At 45.2% G+C, this 23302-nt stretch overlaps 1 protein-coding gene across 1 annotated transcript in view; it reads right to left on the minus strand.

Moving 5' to 3' along the window:
- Positions 1-23302, minus strand: part of Ephb1 (EPH receptor B1) — a 439224-nt gene that overhangs the window by 63530 nt on the left and 352392 nt on the right. Inside the window, exons 8-10 of the mRNA XM_085689627.2 lie at positions 20505-20613; positions 19638-19702; positions 7793-7915 (exon numbers count right to left, since the gene is read on the minus strand). Coding sequence (XP_085545753.1) covers positions 7793-7915; positions 19638-19702; positions 20505-20613 — 297 coding nt within the window. The remainder of the gene's footprint in view (positions 1-7792; positions 7916-19637; positions 19703-20504; positions 20614-23302) is intronic.

The raw sequence follows: 23302 nt of genomic DNA on the forward strand, positions 1-23302 counted from the left end.
GCAAGCAAGCAAACCAAGTGACAATTTCTTCTCTCTGATGATTTCCTGCAATTAGTACAGAACTTGATGGTGTCTCATTGTGTGAAGATCTGAAATCTTAAGAACTTCCCTGTTGTAAATGTCCCTCATCAGAATCACACTTTTTTTTTCATTTCTTAATAAAACATCTCAACACACCAAGGTGCGATTAAGAACTGGTTCAGCCAGAAAGTGTTGGCAGTTGGTTATTTGGTGAAGATTCTTACCTACTATAGGTACAGGCAGCCTCATTTTGGTCTGGGTAGGCTTTGATCAGCATGCATCCCTGCAACTGAACTGGGTCCTCTCCCGTAGCCTCTCATCTATTTACTCGGGGCTCAGCTCCAACATTTAGACAGTACGGTCCAAGGGCACTCAGTGCATCTTGTCTAGCATCTACATCTGGAACTTGTTAGGAAATACAGATTCCCAGAGTTTCAGCAGATCCACTAGATGAGAGACATGGTGGTGGGACCTGGAATCTGGACGCTGGCTCGTTTCCTAGTGGTTCTGATGCCTGACTCTCCTCTGTGAGGCACTTTCCTCGGGCTGTCAGTGCATGCCTCCTAGCTACCTTCTCTGACAGTCCCTCTTGACAGCTGTGGGAACTGCTCCTTACGAGCTACGGCCTTGCTAATGCCTCTTTCCTGCCTTCCTCGACAAACTGAGGACGAGAGAAACAGTGTTCCGGCACCATTAAATACCTCAACTATTATATATCAAATCAGAAGGGAAGACTTTCCAATTTTTGGAAATGAAACACTCAACCTGCCAGCAGGTATTTCAAGCAGCGGCGATTGGCTGTATGCAGCAGGAATCTACACCCAAAATTGCACCCCTCCCTTCTTAGCAGCATTCTGAAGTCTCAGTCTGCCTTGGGGGAAAATGGAAAGCAGAAATTCTAGTTATTAATTCAGGCATACCCTCGATATGGAACTCACTTTTAAAGAATAAATTTAATCTAGGTTAGAAAGAATGATTTCAACACAATAGCCTGGACAAGATAAGTAGGTTATGACCAAACGCAAGAGTGATGAGGGCTATGGCATGCATCTCACCACCTCCTGGCCACGCACAGAGGACAGACATTACTAATTGAGCAGATTCATCCTTATCCTTTTGGCAGAGTTCCTCTGTTATCCATTACCTAGGCTGCTATAGTAAGTACATGAGGTGGCTGGCTTCATGGTCACAGTGTTTACAGAAAACTGAGAGCAACATGAACTTCTCCTTTTCTACAACTCTTTGCGGTTTTTAGACAACAGCATACTTCTGTAGCGCATGTGTTTAATATATGTGTATATGCATGAGATTACATATGTATATATAGTGATCTTATTTTCATAATTAAACATATATAAGTATAAATGTAAAAATGTCCTTTCCTTAGGACACACTTAGAATGAGAACAGAGACAAGATGAGTATGGAGTTCTATGAAGTGTGTTCTTTTTTTGAAGTGTGTTCTTAGAATGAGAACAGAGACAAGAAGAGTGTGGAGTGTGTTCTATGAAGTGTGTTCTTTTTCCAGTGACCATAGGACAGTCTTTACAGTATTTCCACATGGGATAATGAATTGGAAGGCAGTATTGCAATTCCCAGCAAAAAGGCCTCAGTACTGCAACTGCTAGGCAGAGTGTACCAGCAGAAGCAATAACTATGTATTTAGCTGTTCTTTTCCACGGCAACGAAAGTGGCAGCGAGTGCAGGGGTTTCATTTACCAGCTCTGGATCGGCTGCATCTGGGTTTAAATTGTAGCTGCATCATTAACTCAAGGGCAGCACAGCTTGGAGCAAGCTATCCCCTGCATGTTGATTTCCTCACCAGCCTAAAAGACCCATACACACGTAAACGTCAACTCTGACTCACAGGCTATTACAAGGATTAAATGCACAGTACATATGAAATACACAGGGTAGTGCCAGGCACACAGCACATGTTAGAATGTACTTCACACTTTAATTATTCCTCCTAGAGACATCACCTTGGGCTCCTCTTCTAGAACCCTTCCTGCTACCCTCATGTTGCCCATCTTCACTCTAAATGATGCCAAGAGTGTCGGGTTAGCAAGGAACCTTTCTCTGCAGAAATTCATCCAAAGATAACAAGCCCACATAGTGAGCACACATCCATCTGTATACAGCATCCATTCTCTTACCCAGTCCCTCCTGGTAAACAGCCTTCTTGTATATAATCATCTGTGGTGGAAGGACAGGATTAGTAGCTACTAGAGATGGGCATTTATTCACTAAAATACAGTCAGCATGCTCTCCCCTGGATAACACCTCTAATGACATCCTTACCTACAATTTCATGCACTTAGCAGCCAGATGCTCAGGCTACTGCACAATTGCACAGGGTGCAAACTCAACACCGGAGTGCTTTTCTTTCTGTAATAACATATATGGTAGCCCTGACTGAGTCTCTTGGGAAATCCAGCTCATCAAAACTAAACAAAGAGATGAAAGCGACCAATGAGATGACTCCCATTAGTCACGCCTATGGTAACCATGAGCTGATGGTCTCCAATAGTCTCCATCAAGACCAGAGTGCTGTGCTGCCTTCCCGACAGAGACCTCAGTTTATCCCACTGTTCACATGAGGAAGGGGATGGATTGGCTTTCCCTCGCTCCAGTGAGCCACCTTCAGAGTGCCAAATACTCCCTGTCCTGACTCCATCTCTCTAGTCTCTCTCTTCATTCCCTCAAACTCTGTCTAGCTCTCAAAATTTTTACCTCTGCCACACGTTTTCCTCCAAGTACCCACTGTCACCAGCACATCTGACAAACACTTAGTTGAAGAACGAAGTTCCACATACTAGGTCAGGTACCAGATTGATAAAAGCACATGAGCCCTGCCCTCTAATAGAACTGTGAGCCCCATGAGGAAAGGTGAACTTAAAGCAAGTAATTACGTATTAATTACATATTAATCTTCTTGAGCGGTGTCACGCCAGGCTCTTCAGTGACTATTTTTCATTCTTTTGCTCAACACCCTAAACAACTTTAGATGATACTTCAATTTGTCTGTCTCATAGTTTCCAGATTTTACTCCGCTGACCTTCACTCATATGCAGACCCAACACTCTCACACCCTAGGTGCTAGACAGCCCTACTCTGCCTTCTTGGTACTTAAGCTGACGGTCCTCATTTCTGGGCCCCACCTCCATGTCAACTGCCCCCATCAACTCCAGTTTCTAAACTTCATAGTAGAGCCATTTGCTATACTATACTCCAGCTTGGGTACCTATTGTGTCAATGCCCTCTCCCACTCCACCCATCATCCCAGAATCGGTCCCCCCAGAACCTCTTCCCACATCTGGTCCAAGTCAGATAACTGGTCTCCAGGCTTCCGAAGGCTGACCCACTCTTTCCCATAATCTCCTTCCCATCAGGCCTACAGCGGTTACCATGGTCCACTCTCTGAACATCATCCTAACGCTCAACCTGCTCAGAATCCTGGTTTTCCCTTGGGGAAAACCTATACCACAGTCCTTTCATCGCTAGGTCAGTCTGACTCTCCAAACTAAGCCACAAGAATGCTTCCCAGCAACTTTGTCCTTCTCTGAGCTTTCTCCATTTAATTGGATTTGTCCTCAATGGTCATTCAGGTCTCTCTTCCCTGAGTCCTCCCTGACAGCAAGCCTCTCCTCCTGTCTCCAAGGCTGTATTCTCCCTATGGTGCTCCCCTCATTTCTCAATCTCTTTATTCCTTGCATGGAGCATGGCACTGTGTTTTGTGCTAACCAATACTTTCCCATGGCAGAGATTGTTAAACATTGAGTACACTTCCCAGCATCTACTACAGTTTAATAATGAATGAAGGTTTTTTTCCTGAACACTAAAATTAACCTCTCTTGCAACAAGCATAGCCTTCTCTGGTTGGTAGGCAAAGGCCTCAGTAACCTCTTTAAAACAACCTTGTGCCATCTATGATGTGGCATTCCTTGTACACTCTAGAGATGTAAGGTGGTATGTGTGTGTCTTAGTCAGGGTTTCTATTGCAGTGAAGAGACACCATGACTATGACAACTCTTATAAAGAAAACATTTAGTTGGGGCTGCCTTACACTTTCAGAGATTCAGTCCATTATCATCATGACTGGGAGCATGGTGGCATGTAGGCAGATGTGGTGTCGGAGCTGAGAGTGCTATGTCTTGCAGGCTACAGGCAGTCAATCAACTCACTGGGCAGTATTCCAAGCATAGGAAACCACCCCTACAGTGACACGCTTCCTCCAACAAGACCATACCAACTCCAGCAAAACCACACCTCCTAATAGAGACTCTCCCTAAGAAATTATGACGGCCAATTACATTCAGACTACCATAATGTGCAACTACTAGCTCTCTCAAAAATCAAGAACCAGGGAGAAACAGTTCATGGCTCACAGTGTTTGCCAATTCCCACGGTGTAAATATGCCTCTAAGGGTCAACAGTGAACACCAATGGTAGTGTACATAGCTGGGAAAAGGCACACAAGTTAGCTGGTGTGAGCAAGTGCAGGTTTACTCCAGCATGCCTGAACTGGAACATAATGTCCATTTTCCTCCTTGGATCGTGTGGCATTCCTTTTCCATCACTGCCTCTCTCCTATGCAGTGGCTCTCAACCTTCCTAATGCTGCAGCCCTTTAACACAATTCCTCATGTTGTGTTGACCCCAACCATACAATTATTTTTGTTGCTACTTTACAACTGCAATCTTGCTACTGTTATGAATTACAATGCAAATATCTGTGTTTTAGTGTGGTCTTATGTGACTCCTGACCCCAAGAGGGTCGAGACCCACAGGCTGAGAACCACTGCCCTAATGCATTTCCAAAAACCTTATTTTCTTCAACTAGTTTTCAGCCTTGAAGGTTATTTCTTTCATGGAGTTGTTGTGACTTAAATACAAACTGCCCCCATATTTTAATTTACTTGAATACTTGGTACCAGCTGGCTGCTGCTTTAAGAAGTTAGGGGTGAGGGACTGCAGAGAAGGCTTAATGGTTAATAGCACTTATGGAAGACTAGGGTTCAAGTCCCAGCACCCACATGGTGGCTCATAGTCATCCACAGGTCTACTTCCAGGGGATCTAATGCCCTCTTCTGACTTCTGTGGACACTAAGCATGTCCACGGTCCCCAAACTTTCAGGCAAAACACTCACATGCATCCTAGAAGTATTACATTTTCAAAAGGGAAAAAAGGGATGTGGCCTTGCTGGAGGAGTGGCTCTCTAGGTCTAGGGACAAGCAGTGAAGTTTGCTTCCCAGCTGCTCTTTGCATCCTGACCAGGTGCTTCAGGCTGCTGCCACCATTCCTCCATGACGCACTGTATGGCTTCTTAAACCATGAGCCAAAATAAACCCTTCCAACCTTAAGGGCTGCCTGTCAAGTATCTGGTCACAAGAAGAAAAGCAAAGAATACAGGAGCCCTCCTGATCCCTCAGGACCCTCAGCCCACAGAACTACACACATCCTGCAAGGGTTGCCAGGGGTTCCTCTGTGCTGGCACTATGATGGTCGGAAAGAGTTGACTGTGACCACTTCCCTGACTTCCAGCTAAGTCTGTCCGCCTTCAGAGCAGAGGAACCATTATTCTTCTTAGGAAATCCACTTCAGAGTACAGAAGGGATCCACTGAAAGCTTTTGATGGAAGAAGACAAAGAAGAGAAGGGAGGGAAGGAAGGAGGAGAGGAAGGAGGAAGGAAAGAAGGGAGGAGGGAAGGAGGAGGGAAGATTGGATGACTATTGATTTTTCCTTTGTGGCTCTTGCTTTTGTTCTTGATATTTTTTTTTTCCATATTGCAAGCCAGTTTTCTCTTTCTGCACCAATTCTTCTGGGTGGCTAAGAGAAACATTGTCAATTACATTGTGTAATTGTTACTTTTTGCTTCTTGTTTGGCAACCAAGCTCTTTATTAGCTAAAAGGAAAGCCAGTCTCAGTGAGGCACGGTATGGGGGAGGGAATGTGGAGTATCTTGTGTTGAAATTGTATCCAGTTGCTAAATGTGAGTTAACACCCACAGGGATCAGTTCTGGGATGGCTCTGAATCACAAGGAGATTGGACTTGGTAGAGGCTGGTCAGCAGGGACAGACACAATTCTTAATGGGATGGTGCTGAACATCATATAATTTGTTAAATGAATCTCTCGTAATACCATGCAAGCCACATCAAAAACACTGACTCTCCTCTGAGCTGAATGCACAAACACAGCAGCACTGGCAAACGACGGAAGGTGAAGGATAGAGCGGGGCCATCAGTTGTCCCTTTATGGGCATCCGGCAGTTGGTGAGCTCACCCCAAATTGTAGCTCCTTGGCAGGATCATAAAGCGAAAAGGCTCTTTACTCGTCCCCTGACAAAGGCAGGAGGGGTGTTGATGTGTGCTGTCTGGGATGAAATGCAGTTCAGAACACATCACTCTAAGCACATGACATAAATAACAACATTAAAATCACTAGTGCCATTACCGCGAGCCATAACAACAATTAATAACGCGGGCAAACAGAGTGCAAGACAGCAGGCACGCCTCTTCAACATTCTTAAGTTTCCCAAAGAAACCAGAGCCTATAAGAGCAATCCAATTTATCTGGTACCCAACCTTCCAACACACGATCCTTAAATATGTCAGTGTCTAAAGAGGAAGGGAAAATTATCGACATAGAAGTGAAAGTCATGCTTCAGTAAAATATTTAATGATAGTCAATAGATGGAGAGACCCCGGTGGAAAAGATTCTAGTCGGCCAGCTGGAACTGCTGAGGGCTTAGTGGCAGGTGGCAGTCTGTGGTGACAGGGAGAGTTCTGGGGCCTTCCACCGTGAGGCTGAGGTTGAAGGGGGGACGATGCAGTGCATAAGAAGAACCCAAAGCACAGAGATAGTGTCCTACTGGGGTATGCTCCCAATGTGACTCCCAATTCCATAAGTGGATTTTCTGAGCCTTTGGGACATTGAGAGAGGAGCGAATGGAAGGATTATGATGTTTACTCTAAAGATAACATATGAAGTGGCTGTGTGCTTTGTTGAGTTATAATGTTATTGGGAGTTGTCACTCTACGGCTGTCTGGTGACACGAATCAAGCATTTCAGTGCCAGGACAGCCTGCACAATGGAACTGAAGAAGACAAAGAATGCCACAGAAAAAAGTAAAGTTGGAAAGGAGACCCAAATCAAAGAAGTACAGAGATTAATTATAAAGAAATAATGTCCGGAATGTTTCTATCTCACACTAAGACATCTCATCCACCCTACATTAATCAGGCTGGTTCTATAGACAGATGGGCTCTACAGTCTGTTGAAGAAAGATGCGCTTTCTAGTCCAATCTTTTGGTGTGCTTTTTCTGAAGCACCTCAACAGTTAGTCCCAATCCAGGCTGGGATTCTATCTGTTGCCTGATCTGGTTGCCAATGTGGGAGCATAGGAAAAGGAGAACTCAAAGCACGGAGAGAAGCCTTGGCCCAAAGTCATCGAGATGCCATTTTCAGTGGGATCCTAGATCGGCTTTTAAAATTGTTTATTCCCATCCTCATGACTAAGGACCCTACATCTCTCTTCATCTCATTTTCCTGGTCTGCTTCCAGAGCTACTCCCGAATCTTTGAAAACCAGAGCCGACTTTTAGTGCCCAAGCAAGCTTAAGCCACTGTGACCAAGGTCCCCAAAGATTCTGAGCAACATTCTTGCATGTTCTAGTTGTCCTGAATTATCTTCTGAAAAGTATGAAGACTGTTAAGAAGACAATGTTTGAACAACAAGAAGACAGAGACAAGGGGAGAGGAGAGTCATACCTGCTCCGATGACCTCTTCAATTTTCACAAAAGACACATCAATCTCCTTGGCAAACTCCCGAACAGCTTCATTGGGGTCCTCATAAGTGAAGGGATCAATGTAGATCTTCATCCCTGGGGAGCCTTATTGGATGAGATAAGCAGGTTAACATCCCAGACAGGATACGGTTCACCGCTATTACCAATGTCCCCAGCACCAAGGGTGTTCCTGGGAGGAGCCCTTCTCTTAATCAGGTTGCGGTTAACTTCCTCTGTGCAATCTCTTCTTCCTGGGTCTCCCTATCTCTCTTTTCCCTGGACCACTCTGGTTCTCTGCCCTCTACTTCTCCTCCATATTTTTTCTCTTTCTATGCTCTGGATGAAATGTGGAACAGATTACTTACAAGTGACAGATCGGGACCAGTTCCCACGCCAGGCACTCACAGAAGGCAAAGAAGCTGATTGATGCCATCCAAATGCATTAGCAGAAAAGCGGTGGTAAAATGGTAGGGTAGATATCAATATTTATCAACTTGACAACTTTCCTGAGTGGAGACCACCGTTAAGGTTATAACTGACGGCTGTGGTCCGTGGCCACAAGAGGGATGAGGATGGATTTCTTTTTTAAAGAAGGAGGGAGTCGCTATTAGAAAACTCTCAAGACAGAAGTGCCAACACTGTTCACCAGAAGAGAAAATGTGAGCGGAAAGCTTAGAAAATACTAATGCAGGAAAGAGCAACGTCTACATAGGAAAAATTGGATGGGATGAAAGAAAAATGGTAATTGAACCCCCCATGCCTTCAGACACACTGAAGTATGAAAAAGGAATAAAATGGTAGATGGGAAATACATAAAGGAATATAGGCCTTGTCACTGATGTATACAGGGGCAAGACAGATGGGTGTGCTTGAGGACAAAATAGAGAATTGTCACTGCAGAAAAAGTACTTTCAGAAAGTAGAGGACAGGGGACTAAAAAAGCAAGTGGAACACAAAAAAACAAATGGATTCGTTGGAAATGTAATTTTTCAACTTGTTTGATGTGTCATTAAGTAAAGTGTAGAAATTGTTTCCACGGGGCTGGGATGGTGAAAGGTGGGGCCTCAAAAAGACGGACTGTCCTCCTGGAGGAGACAGATCAGCAAGGGCAGGGCAGGTGGGTCTCTGTGCGCTTCAGCTTCCTAAGGCCTTGTTTGTGTACCTCACCCACACCTTACTCCACATTGCCTCCTTCCATCCATGCACCAGTTCCGCCCTTTCCCATCAGAAAAACACCCGATGCCTCTCTGAATGTCTTGATCACGTCCTTACTCAGGAACGGATTAAAATCCTAGGACACAATCCAGCGAAGGAAGGAAGATACACTGAAGACAGGGGAGATTTATTTTTTCAGTCAAAGGAAGCCAAATGCCCTGATGTAAGTAACAGATATTCCCAGAACCTATAATCTTTTGTCCTTAAGCAAATACTGTTCCTAGTATTCTGAACTGCTTATTTGAAAGTAGTCAACATGTTCTAGAAAGCTTCTGGGGGTGGGATTGAGAGAATAGGGACATAGCTCAATCAGAAAAGTGCTTATCCTGCAAGCATGAGGCCCTGAGTGTGATGCTAACATCTGTGCAAAATTCTGATGTAGTGGCATCGAACTGTATCCCAATGCTGGGGAGGCAGACACAGGTGACTCTCCAGGGTTCACTACCCAGTTAGCCTGACCTAAAATAGTAACATTCCAAAGAGAGATCTTGTCTCAAAAAAAAAAAACTGGATAACACATGGGGAACAACAAAGTTGACCTTGACCATTGTCCATCCAACAAGTGTGCACACATATGCTCATGAACCTATTCTTGCACACCTCCCTCATACACACCTATACATACATGAAAAACTCTACAAAACCTGATGATGTCTTTGACTTTGGACAAAGCAAACAGAGATCCTTACCTCTGTCTATGTCCAGTCTGTTGACACCATAAAGCACTATCAATAAACTTCATGCTCAAAAACCAAGCAATAGAGCTAAAAAAAAAATGGCAAAAAAATCTCATAATGATTTAAGCAAGTTTATGATTTTTGTCTTGGGTCACATTCAGAGTGACTCTTGGCAGCAGTAGGCTTGTTGCACACCTGAAACATTCTACACCCTGGAGGACAGCAGTATGTGTGCACACGTGCACGAGAGGGAAAGCTCTTCGGTAGCGATGGACCAAGGGCAGCCAGAAATGAGCATCATTGACTTCCTACCTGCTGTGCAGAACAGGTGAAGCACAAAGGCAACTGGCCAGACTTCAAGCTTGTGAGAAGCCCAAGCAGTATCTCCAGGCCGCCCAAGCTCTGCTTAGGGTTCCCCTAGAAACTGCCCTAATGGCCAAGCTATAAAAGCAAATGGTTTATCTGGAGAATGCCGAGAAGTAGAGGAAGGGAAAAGGGAAATCAAACAGGAAACAAAAGGCAAAAGATGTAAGTTGTGTCCTTAAGCCACTGACTATTGTAGGTTATTATAACTGGCTTTATCTCCTCGAGGGCACTCTGTGAACTTGAATAGGTAACCACAAGCTTCAGAATGGGCCCTCCCTAGGGTTAAAGGAGCTGAGGTATTTCCATAGTGATTGCCATAGTCAAAATGTAGGCACTGAATGGCCAGTAACACAGGCAAGAGGGAGACTCTAGAGCCAGAGAACACAGTCAGGCAAAGAAACAGAGATGCTGACAGTGGAGGTCAGCCAGCATACGTAGAAGGATGAAGGAGGCAGACAAAACAATACAAAAAACACTCAAAATGCAAAGAAGAAAGGAGGGGTAAAAAATGACACCAGGGTAGTGTCAGTACGCTGTGATTTTTCCCTCCTAATTCTATGCATCCCCGACGCTGAGATCTGCAGGTGACATTAGACCTCCAAAGTACTTTATTAATCCTGCATAATACAGCAAGTTCAGACTTATCTCTCACAACAGCTTCTCCAACAAGAGGGGAAATGAGACTTCCCTTCCAGCTTGCCTGTGAGAATAAAGACCCTATGACAAGTGTCAGGCCCAGCACTGCGCCCCAGGTACTGGGAAGACTCCCTGACTAATAGACTCATTACTGTTATCAACAATCTTTTTTTTTTCTTCTCAGAAGTGTATGGGAGGTAGAAAAGGAAGTAAGGCCTGGTGGGCAGTGGGGGGATGTAAGCCACTTAGGGTTACATTAGTTACTTTCAAAATAACTACCTTGTTATTTTAGATCAAGGGCTTTTAAAGATGTATGCTAAGCTGTCCTGAAGGAGTTCTTCCATGGAAACTAATTAAACAATCTAGAATGGGCTGTAATGAATGGGTTGCAAGTAAAGACGTATATGAGGATGAATGGGGGAAGGATTCTGCGCTAATGAGCTTTACAGATATTGGCCCCGGCCAGTTTGGGGAATAAGCTATCTCCAGAAGGGAGCCAGCTCATCTCCTGACGGAGTCTCCATTCTTTGGGCCGGTAGCATGCCACAAAGTGCATGCAGATGGGAAAATGTCTACCCTCTGACGAGGCATGCATTTCACTCCCCAAGGAACAGCCAAGGAGTTGGAAAGTGTGAATATATATGTGCATGCATTTGCACTCACGTGTACATACATGTAACATCATAGCTGCTGTGCTGTGTCTCAGGGCTTTGGCTGTCACTGAGGCATTTCCTCAGAAGCCAAGAAGTCTGCTTAAAGCAAAGAACTATGATCTGCTGAAATGTCCAAACAAAATGAATGCCCTAAATCCTGCATCTAATGCATCACTAAGAATCACTACCCGTTTTCCTTGACATTGAGTAAAAGTATTATTATATGGAGGAAGTTCAAATAAGGTCTAAGAAATGGCTCAAAATTAGTGCCTTTTCTCTAGCCACAGTCTGTTAAGAGTCCCATACAGCAGGAGGAAAAGATGGCCCTGGTTCAGATCCTGGGTTGCAGGCAGGGGTGTTTGTATTCCAAATTAATAGAGGGATTTGGTTAAGCATATGAATACAATGGAGCCCCTTGCAAGCACCTCCTCCTATGATGACAGAGCTCCCTAGACCAAGTTCCCAAGCTCTAGCCAGCCTTTCTCAACGCCCAGAAGATGAGGAAGGGAAAAAAATGCCTTTCGCTAGGCGGAACAGGTCATTTGTCTTTCGGCTCATTTTGTGTTTCTGCATAAATCCCGCATCAGCCTGTTCCTGCTCCCACTTGCCAGTGAGCAGTTTTTAATTATCAGGAAAACGGTATTTAGTGCAATGAATCACCAGACAGTGAACAAGGAATCAAGTCAGCAACAGAGTGAGGCCCAGACACTAGAAGACTGGGCGAAAAAGATGGTCTCCTGCTGTTAGAGGAGATGGTGACAGTGTCAGAGACAACAGACCCCTACAGTACAGGGCATTTTCTAGTGATTGACATGGCCTCCACACCATTGTTAGTAACAACAATACTGTTAAATACCGTTAGCCATATTTAAGTTTTCATGTTTTTGTCACAGATTGCATATCTTTGCCATAAAGGGGCTTGTGTGAACTTCACCTTCCGATTGTTAGTGTCTTAATAAAGTAGTGTGTTGTTAGGAAACACACCCCAGCTTTCCCACCTCCTAGTCTACAAATCTCTGGCGAAGATTGAGTCTGTAAATATGTTCATGGGGAGCATGGCTTCACTGCTGTATCGTACCTTCTTGCATAGCACCAAATAGTTCTGGAAGCAGAAGAAATTCTTTTCTACGGTCAGAGGCCCTGTACTAGGGGATCAACCGAAGTGGCTGAGATGAGCTCCGGGGATGCTAGAAGTCTTTGTGGGGAACTTGAAAGGTTACGGAGACATTTAAAAGTGCCAAGGGTGCAGGGAAAGACAGAGAGCTCACTACTGTAAACAGCAGGTGACATGCACAGACTCAGCTATGGGAGATGACCCAGTGCCCTTGTGCAAGCCTGGTGCACACTCTGAGTGTAGAACTAGTAGCAAGGACATCTGTAGGCCAGTTGTGACAACTGATCCTAGGGCGCCAGAGGTTCCAGTAAAAGCCAGTGGGCCCTTAGCTGAAGAAGAATTGCTGGAAACCACAGGGTCGTGTCAGAGAATGAGTTGGGTTGTTTCCGGTCATTAATATTCTTGTATCCCAGCAGGTTTCGATGGAGTCATAAGGGCATGTGAAGTGTGCCTGCTTGTACCTCATTCTGAATCCAAGAGAGACTTTGTCACCTTGTGGCCCATGCAGTTTTGTCCAGGTATTTGAGCATGAGAGGGGAACTATTTAGAAACATGTGCAGTCCTTAAGGGACATTCTCTGATACCCTACGTCAGGTGACAAGCCTCCCTCCTTTTCCTCAATATTGCTAGACATCCAGCTAGCACTGTGGCATCCATAGGAAAGCAAAGCTTCCAGGGCTCTTCCAGTGACTGAGACTTGAAAGGGTACAGGGCTGGGCAGTGCTGAGTCAGGAGACCACACTGGGAATGGGTTGTAAACACTACAGAGACTAGAGAAGGCGGGAGGCAAGAGTGCCACTCTTCAAGGTCAGACTCCCAGAAGCTCCGGAACTGGATTAAATGCAGAAGGAAACAGTACATATTACTACAAAGAAGTTTGGAATGCTCAGAGAGAGTCTTGGTACCGGGTGTAGAGGAGGAGGGAGACTTGAAGCAGAGGCAGCAATGCTGATAGATAAGCACGGGGGCCTCAATTACCAAGCACAGGGGCGACAACTGCTGCCACTGGGCACACAGGGCTGGAAACTGTTTTATCGGCAGTGGAGGGGGATTCCGAGACCAGGATAACTGGAGAACTCATTTTGCTGAGGAAGGGACTGTAGGCTGGGGAAATGGTTGTGAAGTGGCCTCAGTAACTACTTAAGGTGTAAGACAGCAGCATTTGCAACCAAAGCCCTGGAAGGAGAACAAGAGAACAGGCAAGAGCAAATACTCCTGGAGAATTGCTTACCACCTTCCCGCCTCATGGGTCCCTGCGACCAGGACAGACAGGTCCTTCCAGGCAAAGATCTCTGGTGCTGGGCTGCTGAAGTCCTACTGGGAACCCCAGGGCAATAGATAATGATCTTGGAACTACTGGAGGTAACACTGCAGAGGTTCTGGCTAGGAGCCAACAGCACACACATGGGTGAATCTAGATCTTTCCATTTATTTGACATTTAATAAACACTGACTGCTTTTATACCTACTTTTATACCGAGGAACCTTTCCTTGTATGTCTGCAGGCCTTCACTTACATATGATCCACTCTTAATGTCCCAGTCCGTCTTCTCCTTCCAGGGTCCTCCTGCACTGCCTACCAGGTCTCAGGTGATTCCTTGGGCCAAGTGCTATCTCTGAGGTTCAGAATGTATCAACTACCCAGTACGCAGTAATTCAGACATGCTTCTGGGTGTGACGTCATCCGATCTCCCACCTAGGGCAGGAATCTTTTCAATAGCATCCATTACTGAAAGTTCTCGAGCCCTAACCTTACTGGAGAGGAAGCTCTTTGATGGACAGCCCCTGTGCATCTGATAACATACTGCAAAGGGTCAGACACTTGCCGCCCGACACAGAGGCAGGCAGGCTGCTCTTCTCTGGATGGGAGCTTTGTAGAATGTGTCCTTCTTGAAATCAGGTCTCTAGGATAGAGTCCATGACCCTGAGTGGGTTCTTACGAGCACAAAGGGAGGATGTAAACAGTTAATACAGCAAGTGCTCAAAATGGCCTTACTCGTATTCTTCATCAGCAGTGCCACTGAGAGTAACCATGTGATCAGCGGGGTTTTTTTTTCCCCCACACAAATAAATAGTAAGTGGGATCGCTCCCTATTTGTACTGCTTCAGTTTTGTTTTAATCCAAACACTAGGTTCCAGATTTATCCTGCTAACATTTTGTCTTGCAGATTTCAAATTAGCATTCAAAGCTGTTGGGTAGCTCTGAATTTTGATTCCGTCTTTTATGGTGTTAGTTCTGCTTCCCAACTGTTACCTACAAACTCGATCAGCATCCCCATGCTTGCATCTGACTCGTGAAGTTAAAAAAGCAATCAAACAAACATGGATTGAATAGGACAAGAACGAGAATAACGCCAGGGACCCTCCCCCTGAGTGGCAGTCACTAACTCACTTTCCCTCCATGTGAAGACAAAGTCTGTATCTCCTTAACAATGCCTTCCATTATACCATATGATGTTCTTTGCCAAAATAATCATTCACTACCCATAATTCTTGAATTTACTAAATATATGGTCTAATTAGAAGAGGCAAGGTCCCATATTTTTTTCTTAATCACCTCTTGTCTATTCCTAATGATGACAGAACTCCAGTTCACATTCTCAGACCCATGTGTTTCACAGTAGCTTGGGGCATTTGTCTGGGCCTGGACTCACAACTGTGTCCTCCCTTTGTTCCTTTGCTTTGCCCGAAGATTACTGTGTTTTCCAATCTCAAGTATTATGGTTGGATTTTATGTCTATTCGCCACATATCAAATCACCTGACTAGAGAGCCTCACCTGGAAAAGCATACTGATTTCTTTGATTGATATGAGAAGAACCACTCAGATTGTGAGTGGTGCCTTTTGGTATCAGTGTAGATAAAAAGGACGTGGCAGAAGAAAAATTATCTCTTGCCTGCCTGACCTTCCTCTTGTTATTGAGCAAATCCGTCCCATTGCTGATGCCACTGATTCCTATACTAACACCAGAACCAGCTTGCCCAAGCTTCGTGGTCCAGCTTTCTTTGGCACTAGGGACCAGCAGTTCTCCAGGAACCTTTAGAGTTTCCGGTGCCAGATTGAGGCAGCTGAGGGCCCAGCTTCAAGGAAGAGCAGTTCTCAGTTCTCAGCTTCCAGGTGTTGTGATTCTACTGTTGTTTGTGTGTGTGTGTGTGTGTGTGTGTGTGTGTGTGTGTGTGTGTGTGTGTATGTGTGTGTGATTATTCATCCCTTTTGCTCCTCTAGAGAATCCTGATGAACGCAGATCCATACCTCATTTATATTTTTTTTTATCAAAACATGTCAGTAGACGTAATTTATATCTTCCACTCAGAGGCAGTTTTTTTAGGACTGATCTCCTACAGCCCTTAACCCTTCCACAAACCCCTTTATCTCCAACCTCCTGCAACCCATCCAGCTCAGAAATCAGGAATGGCCTCCCTGCCCTACCAGAATCATCCTGTCCAGGTCTTCTGTCATTAGCCAACAATTTACAAGAACTGGGGCAAGAAACCATGGCAACATATTATCTATCCATTCCTGAGCATGAGAAGCCCATGACCCTTTCCATCCATCCTTGAACATGAACCCCTGGCTCAATAACTTTTTATCAGATCAACTGGCCCACCCTCCAGGGAGTGTCTTTCCACCAATTCAAATCCATCTAGGGCAGCAGTTCTCAACCTGTGGGTCACGACCCCCACAGGGGCTACATATCAGATACCCTGTATATCAGATATTTATATTCTAATTTATAACAGTAGAAAAATAACAGTAATGAAGTAGCAACAAAAATAATTTTATGATTGGGGGTCACCACAACATGAGGAACTGTATAAAAGAGTTGTAGCATTAGAAAGGTTGAAAACCACTGTTTTAGGGTCAGGGGTGAGATATGAGCCAGTTCCTGAATATAACATCATGTTTTCCAGCCACCAGATCTACCATGCCTTGACTAGTCAGGGAAGATGAAACTTCTGCAAACATTTCTTTGCTGTCTCTTTCAACTTCTGTGCCACTTTAAAATAAAGAGTCTGGAAGACAAGAACCACCAGCTCCTTCGTGGTGCCCCCAGAGGAGCCAGGGGACTTGGGGTCCCCAGGCAGTGGAGAACAGAACTGAGCAGCTGCGGCAGATGTCCTATTACTCCCAGACCAGGGAGCCCACAGAGCTCCAAAGCTGTCCATACTCTGCGGAGGAAATTCATATGAGGAGTCCAGGCATATGCATAGTTACATACATATCTGCATACACAGTTGGGCACACTTGAGCCTTCTGACTCTCGGAATGGTACTCAGAGGTGAGGACTCACAAATCACCAACCAGGGTGTGGAATATTCCTTTACACTGTGTGAATATATGCCACTGTGATAGGTTTAATAAAAAGCTGACTGGCTGATAGCTAGGCAGGATTTTCAGGGCAGAGAGAATGCTGGGAAGAAGGACAGAGTCAGAAGAGTCACCAGCCAGACTCGGAGAGGAAACGGGAGGTACAAGATGAATGAAAGGTAATGCCACATGGCAGAATGTAGATTAATATAAACGGGTTGATTTAAGTTGTAAGAGTTAGCTAGTAGCAAGTGTTAGCTAATGGTTAAGCATTTATAATTAATATTAAGCCTCTTTGTGGTTATTTGGGAGTGGCTGCTGGAACACAGAAAAACTCTGCCTATACCAGGGCATCTGGGATTAGACTAGAACTCCACCAAAGACTAGGTACATGGTACGGAAAGACCATGAGGTCTGTAGCTAGACCAGAGGGTGCGTAATCCACCTCTTCAACCCTCAAGCTTTGTCACTCAGGAAGTCATTTGTCCTTTCAGGATTACCACCCGCCTCCTTGAGTGGCTATGAAGACTATGGGAGTCAAGCAAGGCCAGCTACTATATTAAAGTTCTTAGTGTAGGCACAGATGGCATCTTCCATGGCCATCACTCCCACCTCTACCTGCCCGTCCTTCCTTCCCTGTCAAAGTTTTAGTTTTCTCTTCTGCTCTTTGTGTGCTGGGCCTTCCTCTTGCTGTGATTCTTCAAGAGATGGTTGTCCACAGGAGAAAAGAATATAAATGCAACTCAGCACACAAGGGCGTGGCCTCAGAGAACCCAGGTGTGTGGTGGGGAGCAGTTGTCAGAGTCCAGGGAGGCAGGTGTCAGGGGTTGATTAAAAGAGGATAGCTGTGCCCAGAGGAGAAGGGCATCTAGGAATGGCTCATACATCTAAGGCAGCCGAAGAAGTAAGCGGAACAACCCTGCAAGAGCTCTACATTCACCTAGCAACAACCGGTGAAAGTCGTTGACTGACTCCAGCCATGCTCACTGGTGGTAGATAGCAAGGACCCTATGACTGAAAACTGGGGATTAGTTCTTCTATAGAGGCTCGGAACCAGAGCTACCTCCCTCTGTGACTATCAAGGTGATGAGCACCCCAACCAATCTCCCACACAGGGAGCCATGAGCATTTTAGAAACACATCTTTGTACACTCAGTAGCCTGACAGAAACATACTTCAAGAGAAGAACAGTCAAATGCCAGGCTGAAGTCGTCCAAAGAGCATCATCACTGCCCTGGATGCCTGGGGATCCTCGGAGGGACAACATATCTTTAGAAAGAGAGTTCTTGGCTGAATCACTTTTGAGCACCGGTTTGAAGTTTCTAGACTTCAAAATGAGATGACATCTTTTGAACCCAATCATGTACTCTTATGGTCCTAACTGTTTTCAAGCCAATAGGACCATCGCTTTATCCAAAGAGGCCAGGAACCAGATCTGAAAAGGACATTTAGTGGCTCACCACAGCAAGGAGCTGGCCCAAAGCCAACAGGGAGCTAATGTCAGAAGACAGAGTGAGAAAAGAGAAGCAGAGTGTGAGCTTTGGGACAATTCTGAGGTACCAGAGTGGAACATATCTTCTGAGAGTCAGATATCAAAGTCTGACTTCAAGAGCTGACCTGGGGAGTCCTGGTGCCTTACGGTGGCTTCTCCTTGCAATGCCTACTCTGTACACACCCTAGTTATTAAAAGTTTGAACTTATATAAACCTTCAGCTGGGTCTTGATTGAAAAACCGTATCTGCAGAGTGCCTTTGGAGCAGCCCAAACTTGTACCCTCCATGCTAGACAGAACACGTGCTCCTTCATAACGTGGTTGCAGCTGTGAACACTGTATTCCTCCTCATCTCAAGTGACCTTGGAAAAGGAAAGCCTTCTGGTCCCTGAGAGTTTTAGTCTTGGAAGCCATTTTTACTAACAAAAGAAGCAACCCAGTGAATCCTAACCCATGCTTCAGGTTATATGTGTCTATGAGATCTGCTCACTGCTGAATGCTCAGAACAAGAATACTTCAGGGCACAAGAGGAGGATGGGAGTGGGATATGGTTTATGGGGGAGAGCCTGGTATGCTGGGGAAGATTTCTCCGGGTGTGTGTGGACTTCCGAAAGAGTCATTTAGAAACAGTGTCTTTTTTTAAGGATCTAAATACCTGCTGCTGGAAGCAGGGAGGTGGCCCACCTATCCTCCTGGGAACTATTTTAGACTGCAGCACTAGAATCATTCAGAGGAAGGAGCAGCAATTTTGATATAGAATTATATGTATGTTGGTGAGAGAAATTTGAGTTTCAAAAAGAATTTTTTAAAAAACATAGGCTTAAAAGAGAGAAAGGCAGGGGTAAGATAATGAATGCGAGAAACTTTTAAAAGTACTGTTTAAAAGAAAAACGCTTGGGAGATACCCCAGCACTTCAGCCTCCTGGGCTCTGTTATCTTTTTAATTCCCTGCATTCATGTTCTATGGCTTATCTGTGAATTTGGTTAACACATTCCCCAGCCGCTCAACTGGATAAGATAAGGGAGAAGATGTTAATAGAGAACCCTCCATCTTTCCCCACTGAGTGTGATTTCAGGATTCATTGACTTGCTAAACCCCCATCTTCCCCTGTCTCGAATATGGCTTATCAGTGCAGAAAGTAATCTCCCACCAGGAATCCAGTGACTGTCCAAAAAGGGCGTGCAGTAGACAGCCTGGGGTCTCCAGGGACTTACAGAGAGGGGCCACTTGGGCACGGAGGGCTTGTCAGACACTTGCTGTTATACCTGATCCTAGCTATAAACCTGATCCTAGCGGCTCTGAGGGCCGCTGTACACAGACTGGCTGGATTCCCGGGGCCCTCAGAGGAGCGTTCTCTCTACTCACCTCGGCCTGTGCTGTAATGCTGAAGTTTATCACTGTACACAGCCTCTTTGCTGTACGCTCGTTTCCTGCAGACAGAAGAGGGGCTTTCTTAGCAGGGTCACACCCAGGTCTCGTGCCCCGACACAGAACTCTGCCTAGGTGCCTCCTGGAATTGGGAACTGGGGACTCCTCACTGGAAGGTTTTGCTTCTGCCTTGACTTACATTCTGGTTGACCAACACACATTCCCTTAGGCAGAGGCTTCGTCTTTCAAGCCAAAGACCTGCAGGTACCAGGAAAGGCTATGGGCACCTGCCAAGAGGGCATTGGTGATGAGGGCGCCCATCAATACCAGTGAACTGCAGAGATGCTAGGTGAGAGTCGGCTACAGGACTTTGCAGGCAATACCTTGGATAACCACCCAAGGCAGTTGCAAACAGTATTAAAAATTCACAAGGCCTTCAGGCCAGAGCTCAGGAGAGCTCAGCTCACACCGTCTCTTCCTTACCCCCTCTCCTGCCTGCTTGCCTTTTGTTGCTGCCCAGGGCCTGAGCTCTTCAACCAGAAGACTGTCGGTGCAGAGCTGAGATGCTCCAGTGGGTCAAATGCAATTTTGTAACTGTCACTCTGGAAAGTCCTTGTGCACGAGGGGCTAAAAGTCTTGGCTAAAATGAGGTTGGAGGATGGATGCTGTTTACTTATAGTCTTGCCCAGTTCCCATAGCAGGTTTTTATCCGAGGCACAGAGAAAATAAATCACCTTGAGATTTCTAGGCTGCTGATGGAAGAACTCACCCAGGCTGCCCAGGTTGAGGAAAGGCCTAACATGGGAGAAGGGGATACAGAGAGGGGGCTTCCTGGGTTTGGGGAGAGTAAAGGGGAGGACCCACCTGCTGCAGACGATGGAGATGGCCACCAGAGACACAACAAATACGACCCCAGCCGCTGCGGAGCCGGCAATCAGGGGTAGCTGTTCTCTCAGCTCAGACTTGTAATCATCTAGGTGAGAAAGAAAGGAATTAGAACCTTCCCCATATGCCCCATGCACATAGCTGGACTTGGGACATGACACCAAAGACACCAGATATATGGGTATGTGGGGGCCCCAGTTTCTAATGCTTCTAATAACTCGGGGCTGATGACAATTGTCTCCCAAGAGAAGGTGACTCCCAGCCTTCACCACCTGGCTCTAAAGGTGTCTCCAAGTCCTGTTGGCTGTGTTAAGAGTAAGACCAGTGGAGGGGAACGGAAAGTCGTTGTTGAAGCAGCTTACGCTGTTGAAATGCAGCCTGTCAACAGATTCATTGAGCAGATTTTTACAGTTTATCTGCAGTCAGCCAGCACTGCAGCGGGAGCTGTGGAGGATGAAGAGATAGATGCCAGAGAAATTGCCCAGCACTCTGAGTTCCCACTCGACAAGGAAAGGATTGAGGTTTCTGCCAAGTGCTAATACAATGCTGCATTACTGGTAGAGTGGAACAGCTTGGGGTCACAGAAGTGGACGGAGATGGTCCAAACCCTGGTGTTGTCTGTGTACTCGTCGCGGTCTTGGAAGAAATTGTTTTACCTCCATGATTCTCAGGCCTCTTGACAGTTGATAAAAGGTCAAACCACATCTAGTATCTGACCGACATCACAAATGAACCCAAATTCTACTTCTCTCTTATTGAATCCACACCAGCCACCAAAGTCAGCTTGTTATCCTTATTATGGTGGTGGCGGTTGTCATCAGACACTGTTAAGAAGCCATTACGTGCAGCTTTAGACCCAGGCACGGAAGGCCAAACTCCTTCTATTGTATTATAATCAGAGTTGTCAGGTACAGCAAACAAAAAGTACAACCTGCACTTCAGATTACTAATGAAAGATATTTAGGTATAAATATGTATCAAATAAAGCATGGGAGATTTTCATCCTTAAACATTATTGATCTGGAATTAAACTGATCTCTATAATTTTATCTGGAAACCTCAATGACAAAGCTCACAAGGGTCCCTATTAAGTATAGTTGTTAAACCCCACTATTTCTGAGCCCTTCCTCAAATCTACTGGTGAGATCAGGGTGAATGCATGGTTCACCAATACCTCAGCTAGGTCTTCTGCTTTCCAGTATTTTGAGCCATCTTTCATATATCTGGTAACTTCTATAGACAAGGCTGTTGGCTCTTAGTGTGTATGTGTGTGCACACACATGGACGTTGATACCAGAAGGTAACTTTGTATGTTTCTCAGGAGCCATCCTCCTTAGTTTGGTGTGTGTGTGTGTGTGTGTGTGTGTGTGTGTGTGCGCACGCATGCAGGTACATTGTATAGATGTATGAGGTCAGAGGTCACACAGATATACTCTGCAATAACATCACCATTTTTTTAAATACATAGTCATCACAGAACTTGAAGGTTAGTGATCCACATGGACTGGATAGCCATCAAACCCTAAGATTCCTCTGTTTCCCCAGTCCGGGGATTACAGACACAAACTGCTCTACCTGATTTTTTATGTAGATGCTAGGGATCCGAACTTGGATCCTCACATTTGGACAGCATCCACTTTGCCTTTTGAGATAAGATCTCTCTTTGAAACTCAGGGCTTGCCAATTAGGCTAAACTGGCTGTCTACCTAGCCTCAGGAATCCACGTATTTCTACCTCCCTGGCAATGGAATTACAAATGTGTGCAACCCTGCCAAAGTTTCCTTCTTTTTTTTTTTTAAGCATGGGTTGTGATGTTGATACTTGTGTCCTCATGCTTAGGTGGTAGGCATGTTACGACTAAGATATCTACACAGACTATTGTTGACTCTTAAAACACCACATTCTGTAGTCTATAGAAAGTAGCTAAGAAGACTGGAGGTGGGATTTTGGGTTCCTCAGCTGAGAGTGTTGTTTGTGAATTTGCGTTACGTGTATCTGTGTGTGCGCTAAAGTATGGCTTTATGCAATCTGAATGCAGGTGTTCATAGACATCAGAGGGCATTGGATCCTCTGGAGCTGGAGTTACAGGTGGTTCTAAGTCCACTCCTGAAGTGAATGTTGGGAACTGAACTTGGGAAGACAGTACACATTTTTAAGAACTGGACCATCTCTTCAGCACCACCTGGGAGTATTTTTTTTTATAATATGTATTTAGAAAAGAAAGTTGGCAGAAAATAAAATGCAGGGAGCTACAATGATGAGTCTTTGATAAGGTCTTCATAAATCAAATCTTCATAAGAAAATATGAAACCCAAAGGTAATAATGATGATGAAGATGATGATGATGACGATAATAATTAATACTAATAGGGAAAAAATTAAGTCAAAGGTTAGCACACAGTAGCTAAGAGTGGCCAGGGCACCATGTGGCAGTCACCAGCCCAGTATAGCCACTGACCTAGAAGGGTCCCACACGTCCTCCTGCCTTGATGGCCCTCCCACTGATCAATCTTCAAACTCCTTCTCTGCTGCAGACCCGCCTGCAGCTTCTGTGAGCATCATCACCAATAAACAAGCCCCGTCATTAAGATAAATCCTCTCAAATTTGGCCACTTACCAGAACTCTCTTACATCTTCCCTCTCTTGGGTCTGCAAAACTTAACTGCCAAATGTAAAAAGAATAGCCTTCTTGGGGGAGATTTGTTACTTCTTGATTTGTCTAGCAAAATTGCCAAGAGACCAGTGCTCAGAACATTTGGAGTTTGGGGCTTTTAATC

The sequence above is a fragment of the Myodes glareolus genome, chromosome 4 (assembly GCF_982192425.1).
Source record: "Myodes glareolus chromosome 4, mMyoGla1.1, whole genome shotgun sequence".
NCBI classification, from domain to species: Eukaryota; Metazoa; Chordata; class Mammalia; order Rodentia; family Cricetidae; genus Myodes; species Myodes glareolus.